This window comes from Pezoporus occidentalis, unplaced genomic scaffold (genome assembly GCF_034315485.1).
Source record: "Pezoporus occidentalis ecotype Australia unplaced genomic scaffold, CSIRO_AGI_Poc_V1 ctg115, whole genome shotgun sequence".
Classification (NCBI taxonomy): domain Eukaryota; kingdom Metazoa; phylum Chordata; class Aves; order Psittaciformes; family Psittacidae; genus Pezoporus; species Pezoporus occidentalis.
This window is the reverse complement of record NW_026912940.1, coordinates 317,394-328,347: the sequence shown is the minus strand read 5'-3', so window position 1 is coordinate 328,347 and position 10,954 is coordinate 317,394. Positions and strand designations below refer to the sequence as shown.

Below are 10,954 nucleotides of genomic sequence, written 5' to 3'. Positions count from 1 at the left end.
TATTTTCTGCTTTCGACTATGGCTGTGTTAAATGAAATCTTAAATACTGAAAGCATTTCTGTTTGTATGTGCAGGGGGAAGCAATGCTGAGCTTAAAGGGAAATTTATTCATGTTCTGACTCCAAGTTCTTTTTGTGCTGCAAGAAAACAAGTTCATGAAATTTGTATCAACTCATAGGGAAGCAAAACAGCCAGCTGCTATTTACAAAGAGACCGTCTTTCAGGCACAGTGATATAGAATATAAAACACTTTCAGGCAGATATATATAAATACTATTTAACTGGGGTTTTTCATGACAGCTCACAGATTAAGGAAACCAACAAGCCAGAAAGATTTGATATATCTAGCCAGCAGTTATGATAAAATCAGCTTCTTAAAGCCTTGCCATTTATACAGTGAGGTAGAAATTAAAGCCCGTAGGATTTTGTTTTCAAGTTGTTAAGGGAGGCAAAGCTTGGTCTGCGTGTGTAACATTTGCACATCCAGCCCCCTCCCCTGCAGCACTGGAGGCTGGTCAGAAACTCTGCTCACTGCAATAATGGCTCTTTAATGGGCATAATATTTTATGGAATTTCATAATATGTGATAAAGGGGGTTTGACCACTTACCCCCATCCTCAGCCGTTTTGCTGCTATCCCTGAACTTATTCAGTGACTGACTGGAGCAGCATCACAAAGTGGGTGTTCGTGCTGCATCCTGTGCCCAGCAGCTGCCACATCCCTCCCTCTCCCCAGAAAATTCCCCTTCAGGGGCTGCATGCTTCATCCAGGAATTGCTGCCTCCCTCTGTGGCTGCCAGGACATCCCATATACTCCATGTTAGCCACAGGTAAAGAGCCCTTGTCAGGGCTTGCAGCACTGCACGGTTGCTCACACTGGGACGGGCTGGACTGGGAGGACAGTGGCAAGGCACAGGCACTGTTCAAATGCTCAGTCAAATCAGGGAATTGTTAACCCCTATGGATATACCAAACTGTGCCACGGTGCAAGACAGGTGCAGGAGGACAAGTGTTTAAATGTGGCAGTGAGTACTTTTGTTTTAGTGAGAACCAAAACAAAACAAGTTCAGAACTTGCCAGGAATCTTGGTATTATTATTCACAGTACGTTTTCCTGAATACTCAAAAAATGAATTATATTCAGGCGACTTTCAAGGGCAACTTCTCTGTTAGTTTGCAATTAGACAATTGTTTCTGTGGTTTAAGACATAACAGTTACAAAATGGTTTAAGAGTTACAAAAGAACCTTAAGGAAATGGCTTAAATAAAATCCTTGTTAAATGGAAGATCAGCTCTGAAGGGATATTTTTGATAGAAAAGAAGTATCTATTAACACTTTAGCAAGGGAAGATTAATACCTACTAAAACATCAGTTGTGGATTTTTTCAACCATCTGTTTGCTCTGGGGGCAAAGATTACACCTGCATGAAGCAAGCATGCCCAAATTGGAGCATCTTTCAGAAATGGAGAAAGCTGTAATTTGAAATTAATTTTACTGGACATCTATTAAAATGATGTAGAGCTTGGCAATACATGTGTCCAGATGAAATCAGTGAAATTAACTCGATAATGATTGTGTATTACCAAAATCACAGAATACACTGCATCTCTCATTACAAATCTCTTGTTCCCTCTCCAAATAATATTAAACACCAGTAATCGAATTTCTGTCTTCGTATCATAATGTTGGTTCCCAGTGATTGTGCAATGGAGGAAGAGCACACCAAGCAACACCAGGCTCTTCAGCATGGCAAGATGCTGTGACTCATATTATTTAGCAATGTTTTCAGCTATGCTCAAGACACAACCCTGGTTTTAGGTTTGGAGCTCTTCTGCTGTGCTCTGGACTAATCAGGTTTGCACATAATACTCCCATTGCCTGCTGAAGAGCACCAGCACTTGGGTCGTATTTTAACATGCATTGATTCCTGTGACAATGACAAAAGCCTGATGAGATCTCAGACAAATGGCACTGAATTCTGGGCTGATATCTTTACTGTCAGTAGGACTTGTGGAACCTCACCTGAATTTCACTGGGGCTGTGCCCTACCTTTTCCTGCAGACTGGTTTCCCAGCGGTCTCTTCCCAGTCATAGCAGTCTTCTTCAAAGTAATGCTGTCTGGAGGTACAGATGTTGACCTGGCAACTTTGATCCCTAAAGCAGGGGGCAGTGCCTTCCAGAGGCATTTTCTTTCCCAGTGGTCACAAGAATTAAAGACAACCAAGCTGCCTCCCCGTTTAAAACAATACCCTCCCTCTCCAGCTGAGCTGATCTCACTTAGGCACCTGGTGCACCCTGGGGAGTTACTTTAGGCTTCTTCTATGGATGGGGAAGGAAGAGCTCTGCTGGGAAGGAGGATTCGTGTTGTGATGGCTCCTTGGCTTCAGAGGACCTCACACAGACTGCGCTTTTCACCTCTCTCTGGTAAAGGCATAAAACTGCGAGTGGTGAAGATGAGAAGAACCACCAAAGGATCCAGGTTTAATCACTGCAAGTCAGTGTTGATCTCCTTAAAGACTGGTCTGTAATTTGCTTTTCTTACTGTGTGGAAAGGTGAGGGTGAAGTCCACACAGGGAGTTAGAAATGGTGCACATTATCTCTTGTACCAAAATAAAGCATGGTACAGAGTATAATGTAAAAGATCAATCAGTCTAAAAGCAGAGTATGTTGTTAGGGAAACTTACAGCACTTCTGGCATAAAAATAAGGGGTTTCTTGAGCTCTGGGGGGCTGCAGGAATATACGAGTGCACTTCCTTCACTTATGAAGCACCAGCAGTGCACATATCTGGGACTAAAACTGCAGGATTAGGCCAGACAGAACCAAACCCCAGCCAGACACAGGTTTGAGCAGGAGCTACAAGCTTCTCCAAAACCAGAACAGAAAGTATTTCAGGAAGCAGAATTAATTTGGGCAGTAAAAGACCCTGAAGTCATTCTTCCCTTCAACATTTCTCTTCAATGTGCAGACTGATCTCAACATCATAACCAACAGGACACAAGAAACTTTTTACAAGTACATTTTTATTTAAAATAAAAATTAATTATGGTGCCTTTTTAAAATAGGGTACTGCACAATCTGTATATGCAACACAGTTTTTGGTACGGAACATACTTATTGAGCAATATCCTTAAATACTAAATATACATTAATGGCTTGTTTGAGAAACATGACAACATTAATTCTGATATTTTTTTTTCTCTTTAGTCATTTAACCACTGATACAGATTTCCTATAAACAATATTCATTTTCGTCTGTACATGTGGTACACAGTTAAGAAGGCAGATCTTAGAATATTTACATTCATGCACTGATTTAAACACAATATTTTGCAGTTTAGAATTACATATTTCTGTTTGTACAGGTGCAGGGAGTATTGTAAATACATATCTACCATAGGCCTGATTCTCCATTGTTTGGCAGCATCTATGGTCATGACCTGGTTGAAGCAGGAGGCCCACACTCGCTTCACATGCTGTGACCATATGGCATGCAAGACTGGACAATTAGGTCTCTGTATAGATACATATCAATATACTTATATCTTATACTTAATAGACCTTTCCTCTTTCCTTCCATGTCTGTTTTCGCATCATCTATCCAAGGTACAGATACTTTCCTGGGCACACCGCTGTATCGGGTCTGAGCTAGGTAGGGTGGCAGAGCTGGAGCTTCAGCTCTACCTTCTAGGTGTTGCTAAGGGCTGAAAAAACTCAACACTTTGCAGCTCAGGCCCTTAAAGTGCATTCCCTGTGTGTGTCTGTTAGTGGTGATCCTTGAGAAGAAATTGAGTTGACGCTCACCCTCAGACTGAACACAGCAGTGTGTTGAGTCTGTCTGGAGATGGTCAGAGCAGATCAGTTAGCTTCTGCATAGAAACTGGCCACCTTTGCATCTGCTGGGGATCTGGCTATTCTGTGAATGGAGCTATGCAGGACCTTTCCACCCCTGATATTCTGGTGGCTAAAAAGAAACTCAAAATGCTTGTAAAGCTGCATCTTCGATTGCCAGTTCCCCACATGCAGGGTCACTGCTTAATGAAGCCCTTACCCATCAAGCCTGTTCCTTTCCCTTTGCATTTAATTATAGCTCAGTAAGGAAGCACAGAAGCCTCTTTTAGAAGACCTTTGCAAGTAGTCTGTAGAGCATCAAACACAACCTGAAACCATACCAGCAAACTTTAGAAATCATTCCTCAGTGACACTGCTGTTCTAGCCCCTCTTTTCTGAGGACTTGCATTTGCTTCCAGTATGCTTTTCCAAGTGACTTTCTGTAGATCACCGTACATTTTGGTGCAATGTAGTCAACTGTACTTGGGCAGGAATCTAAAGGCAAAAAAAACCCCACTACCCTGTGCAAGATTTGCCATGCAGCTGTGTCAGTGTTGAAAGCAAAAGCTCTGGACAAGCAGAGTAGCAGCTTTCAGCCTGTCTACTGCTGCTCTTCTGTGGCCAATGGATTATAAAAGCACACTGGACAATATTTGTTTAAGAAATATTATGGTGATTATGTACCCAAATACATTTATTTAATAGCAGGTTGGATATAAGGATAGTGTGTATCTGCCTATGCAAATAAGCTACATCTTTATCTCTCAAAATACTGCCACAGAGCTGGTATTTTTATCTTATCTTGATTATACAGATGGGTAAATTGAGGCACAGGGAGGCAAAATTACTTGCTAGTAAACAGCTGATCAGTGGCAGAGCTGAAAATAAATCCTAGTCCTCATGTGCTGCTCCTTGAAATGCTCTGCCTCCCTGCTCTCCATGGAGTTTTTACTGTTTATGTTCTCCTGAGGAAAACCTCATGGGACCTGGGGTGGGTTTTTTTGTGTTATGTCATGCTCCAGGGTTTTCTCTAGAGAGAACATTTTGCCATTGACAAAACTCAAAATCAGACAGTGTCCGTGACCATCTCTTTAGACTGTTTCTTGCAAAAACAGACACATTTTGATAGACATAATGACTTACAAATCCCTTTTGTGATTTTGGCCTTACAGAACATGCCTTTAAAGCTGTATTAGGAAATAATTAAAATCAACAACCTTTAGGAGAAAGTGCTAATCCTGAGCGTATCATGCTGAACTCAACTGCACTCATACTTTATACTCTCAGCTAAACATGCAACCAGTCTCAAACTATGCCATGTTTAGGCAGAAACAACTGCAGTAAAAAATAGAAAGGCAAATGTAAGTAACTACACCAAAATAAATGTTATAGATTAAAATATATTCCTGAAATATACTTGTGATATTTTTGTTATAGTATTTAGGGACTTAGTGCTTTAGGCAATTAACATTTGGGATACACTTTACTAGTGTAAATTCTGTCATTTTAATCCCACTTGGGATCTAAGAACATATCACTGTGTCTTGTGCAAGCACACAGCGTGAGTATGGCAGGGAATGATCATACTCTTGGGCAAAGGGTTACTTATTCCCTTTCACTTCTGTAATTTCATTCACTTCTCAAGAAAGTCTAATCTTTAAAAAATAAATTTATGTAGCTAAACTTTTACATAGTGATGACAGACTAAAAAGCTAACTTAATAACTCCACATATTCCTCAACAGCAGTATATAGCAGCATTTCATTTTATCATTGAAATGATACTTATATTTACATACACCCTATTGTTCAAAAGGTAATAGAAAACTACAGATGGGCCTGAGCTGAAACTGCTGATTTGAACATCCTAGAGCTATACTGGGGAAGGTCTGCAGAACATCATCTTCCTCTACCATCAGGCCAAGCCCTACTCCCGGCAACAGACCAACCACAGACAGGAATGCGTTCAAAATCAAGGTCTGGTTTCTGCAGTTCAGGCACATCCTTATATAAAACTGAAAGTATCGGTGTGTTTCAGTATTGAGGGATGTGGCAGCCAGGGCACAGCCACATCCTGCAGTGAGACTGGTTGGGTGCCTGCCTGGGAGTTACTCACAGACATGGAGACTGAGTGGTATCAAAGCTTAATATCCAGACAAGAAGCCAGGGTGGAAATCTGTCTTTCACTGCATCACTACTTTCAGCACAGAGGTAAATGGAGACATAGACACGGAGGTGTGAAAAAAAGGAAAGTTTTCAGGAGGTGTGGAAAGACCAGCATCTTGGCTAGTCTCACTGCCTTTATCTTAAGGGTTATTTGCTGAGTCTAACCTGAGATCTTATGTGAAATGAATTTGGGTGGATTCAGCTTTCTTTAAGTAGTCTGCAATCCACATCATGGAAAGTAGAACACTAAGCTGTTAGACTGAATTTGGCACAACAGCAGTCTCTGCCCAGGGGACTCAGAGACTGAGTTAAAATGGGCACAAACAGCTTATCAGACCCTCAGAAGTGGTCCTCCAAGGCAGAACTACAATGTCCTCAGTGGGTCAGTTCAGGAGACTCAACACTTTCAGGAAACAACACTAATCAGTGGATGAAGAGGACTTGAAAGCACTGCTAGTCCTTTCAACATAATCCTGCCCAAATGCTCATGTCAAGATGTAAACAACTTTCCTGTAGGTGTTCCCCTGGGGAATCAGCATGATGCAAACACAGAGAAACATGTAGAACTTCACAAAGGAAAACTTTTTTAAAGATTAAAAAATGTGATGCAAAAATAGAGGATGATTATGAAGTAATAACATTCAAAGCACCACTTAATAACATCTCTCTTTCCACAGCAATGCTAACTGCTAAAATCTTACATTTTGATTTCTTTTGCCTGCAAAGTCTTCAGCCATGGAAACTGCATAGTCAGCACACCGCGGATCAATTTCCTGGGGTAAGTCACAAGTTCATGCAATTTTTGGTTGCTCAGTGGCTTTACAGTAACCTTTGTTCTCTTTTTAATAATGAAATAATAAGAATGATAAGAATGAATTATAAGCATACAGAACTGCACAGGCTGGAGAAGCATGTAGGTGACACCTCACACCCTTGGCCCTCAGACCCATTTATAATAAGCTGCTGTCACTCTGGCAGACCATGTTCTCTTCAAAAGATCCTACCTCAGCAGCTTTTTTTGAATTCACACTTAAAAGTGGGGGGAAGATAAGAAGAAGCGTGAGGCATCGTGACATAGCTTTCACGAGATGCAGCATGCAATGCTTATGCCTTTGTGAGGCCTTTTCTCCAGGCAGCCTGGGTGGGCAAGTTTATCCTCCTTTTGGAGAAGCAGCAAGCCTGTGGAGCAGCCTGCTTTACTCTTCTGAATCACTGATGCGTGCGCTATTTCTGAAATTAAGACCTTGGCCACAGAACTCCATTCTTTGCCTTATTTCACCCACCTTGCGTACTCCCAAGTGTGTGCTTTGAAAGTTTACCACCTCCTGTGGGGTTTTGGGGATTATACAACCGCATTGTTATCAACTGTTTTGTTGTTTTGAGATGAGGTCATTGCATATTCGGCCTGACTGGTCCCGTTCTCTTCTTTTCTCATTGGTTTCCTTGGGTGATCCCAGGTTCGGTGATGTATAGGCAGGGTTGTGGGGAGAAGAAAGGACAGAGATAAACATCTTCTTTGTCAATACAGATTGAAAGCAAGTTACCAGCCCCCAGTACCAACCACCTTTTTAATTTTGTTTGGTGGCCACTGGTAATCATTTGGTAACCACTGACGCTAATTGTGAGACAGTTGAGGGAATGGCCAGCAAGTACAGAAAACTAACATGCATCTGCGCATCATGGAGCAAAATTGTCTTATTTGTGATTTTAACATGACTCTGACAAGGGAGACCTGAGCAAAATTTTCCTGAAAGACCATGTTACATCATGTAGGTGTTTCCCCATGACTTCTCAAAAGACCTTTATTTAAAGCTGAAGCTTTAAACATAGGAGGAGGAAAAAGCTTTATGCTTTCCACACAGATATTGCAGACATTAGTGCCTTGAGTTTAAGGAACTTCTGAGAGCAAAAATTATAGATAAATGTAATACAACAGTCAGTCTGTGCTATTCTTCTTGACAGTTTAACAAAACAACAATTAATAAAAAATGATTAATAGCATTTAATTTCAGCAAAGTATTAATGAAAGATTTATGGAGAGTTACAGGAAGATAAATTTGCTTTGCTGGTTATCTTGAAGGAAACACTTCTGATTGTGATACATATGTGTCTTTTCAGCCGGTAAGAGTTAAGGTTTGTTAATATTAGCCACGATTCCAGCTGTTAGAGAATGGAGATGAAAGGAAGGGGGACTAAGAGTTGTTGAGACTAAGGGTTTGTTGAACCGTTTTTCAGCCATTAACATGCTGTGCCAGTCTGTATCTGTCACAAGGTCCTGTGCCTGTCTTTCGTGACATTGTAAAGCACTCATCCACCCTGCCGCAACTCTGACAAGAGGCATGGAGAATCTGAAGGCAATACTTCTCTTACTCTTTTCAGTTCCATTTTCTTTCCCTGTCTAGCTTTCCTCTTCTTTCTTCATGTTAAAAATGTCTTCCTCTCATTTTTATCTTTTTCCTTTTTTTCTAGAACTGATTCCAAGATCAACTTTCTTTTCTTCTGAAAATCTTTTTTCCTTTCCTCCCCCTTTTTTGTTTCAGCTTCTCTTCCCCAAGACCTGCCATTTGCTCTTTCCCTTCCCCAGGCTGGTCTCCCAGCACAGACACAGGCAGTCTGTAGACTCTCCTAAGATGGTAAGACCTATCTGCAGACACTGGCAGAGATTGCTGGTGCTACTACACCAGGGGCACTAACACACTTTGGAAGCATGGCTTGGGAGACTTGTATGCACTTGTCACAGTGATTAAAACTGACTTATGTATTTAAAAATGCAAAATCATTTTGGCCTGCTGTGATTTTTCAACTGCCCTTTTACATTAGGGCAGTAGCTCTTTTTTGTACCATTAGCTCTGTGTGTCACTAACTCTTTTTTACCTCAAATTTCATTGACTGTTGATATCCAAACATGCACGTTTTCTTCTTACACACCAAGGGGAAAGCTTTTATCCCATTTTCTGCCTGATGAGTTAGATTATGCATCACCTTCCCATATGCAGTACGCCAAGCCCCCTTTCAGATGAAGTGCTATAGCCATGTATTTATGCATTTCCATTCCAGGTTTGCTCCTCACTTGTAAAAGGGATGTTTCAAATTAATGAAGGAATGAGTAGGGAACTATCCATATTTGACATACTTACTTGGTGGCAGGTGAAACTTGTTTGCTAACAAGTGCTTTGCATTGCTTTACAGTATGATTTGCTACACACTGTGCTTTGATGTTTAGCAAACAAATTGGTGCTCTCTTCATGCCAAACATCTGTGAATGAAAGGAACATGCAACTCTGTACAGCTTAGTACATGCTTGAAATCATGCGTCAGAGTCCATAATGACCTCTCCACCATGCATGCATTAATTTGCATGAGTCCTAAAATCAAGAAAGCATTAAACCACCATTTAATAGCGTATTTCACATGTCAAACTTAAATTTCAAATGAGGTTCTGATCACATTATAAATCTTATATATAAAAGAAATTCATATTGGCTTGTACCGGTTCTCTGCAGAGTCCTGTGTAAAGGTGAATGTAACGATGCAGTTTCAAATATAATTTATATGTTCTGTCTTTAGAAAACTTCCAAGAGGAAACAGAGGTTTTGACCCTTTATCATGTCTAGTAACAAAACTCTGTATATTTCACGAAACTCTCCCTGCCAGCTTTGGCTACTGGTGTAAATTTGGTGTAGACCTGTCTGTAAGGTCTGATAAGAGTACTAGGGGAGGGTTTCACCTCATGTCTCACTTGCACACACTTCAGAAAATCTCTATATATTTCAAATCTCTATATATATTCAAACAAAAGATGACCAGACTTTTCATTTAAACAGGACTTTATTATGCCTTGTTACTTATAGGCTTATTGAAGCTTTGAGGAGAGTTAAGACCATCGAGCATCATTGCAGCTTGCCTGCCCCCCCTGCATCAGTGGTGGCATGGGCTAGGTCACATGTGCGTCTGCTGATCCCTGGGGCAAAGTGGCAGAAGGGAAGAAGCAAATCAGAAAATCAGAGAGCTGAAGATGTATTGCTTGTATGTGCAATGACTTCAAAGCTCTTCTCCATATCATGAATATTTCATTAGCTATTAACACATAAAAATTAATAATTTTCATAGAATCATAGCACAGTTAGGGTTGGAAGGGACCTTAAAGATTATCTAGTTCCATCCCCACTGCCACAGGCAGGGATACTTTCCACTAAACCAGGTTGCTCAAAGCCCCATCCAACCTGGCCTTGCACATTTCCAGGGATGGGGCAGCCACAACATTTTGGGGCGAACTCTTCCAGTGCCTCATCACCCTCATAGTGAAGCATATTTTCCTTACATCTAATCTAAATCTACCCTCTTCCAGTTTAAAGCCATTACCCATTAGCCTATCTCTATGTGTCCTTGTAAAAAGTCTCTCTACAGCTTTCTTGTAGACCCCTTTGGGTACTACCTTTTGGGTAGTGAAAGGCTAGTATAAGGTCTCCTGGAGCCTTCTCTTCTCCAGGCTGAACAACCCCAACTCTCTCAGCCTGTCTTCACTGGACATGTTTATTTTCTATAAATGTGGGTCTCATGCAACACACTGCTTAGCTTCATAGAATTGGTCTGTCTTGATGTGCCTCCAGCACACAGCAGAAATATCTAAGCTAGTTATATACTAGTAGAGATCCAGCTGCAGCAGCATCTTCATGGGTTACAAAAGTTGCTCAAGAAACAGGATAAGTATCTGTAAGTCTATTTTCACTCAGCTTCATCTCCTAAGCTTTGATGCTAGCAGTACCTATGGGAGCTATGTTTAGAGCTCTTGGCTAGACTTCACTACTGGAAGACCAGAAGAGATGATATGTGGGCTACAGTCAACACTTCAAAAACATCCTGAGTTAGCAGATACAGGGAAGGAATGGAAGAATGAATTTTGTAATGTTATTCCATAACTAGACCATCTCTCTGAATAACCTGAATGTTTATAAGAAC

The 10,954-nt window shown here is 41.0% G+C and overlaps 1 protein-coding gene across 3 annotated transcripts in view; it reads right to left on the bottom strand.

The window, feature by feature from the left end:
• Positions 1-3,002: 3,002 nt before the first annotated feature.
• PRIMA1 (proline rich membrane anchor 1) overlaps positions 3,003-10,954 on the bottom strand; it is a 48,365-nt gene continuing 40,413 nt past the window's right edge. Inside the window, exons 5-6 of one of the 3 annotated variants that reach the window (XR_009968293.1) lie at positions 9,133-9,360; positions 3,003-7,437 (exon numbers count right to left, since the gene is read on the bottom strand). Coding sequence is in view for 2 of the 3 variants with exons in the window: in XM_062637653.1 (XP_062493637.1) it covers positions 7,338-7,437 (100 nt within the window). In the remaining variant the exon portion in view is untranslated. Of the gene's footprint in view, positions 7,438-7,548; positions 9,361-10,954 lie in introns of those variants that run through there. The other 2 variants (XM_062637653.1, XM_062637661.1) reach the window with 2 other exon arrangements.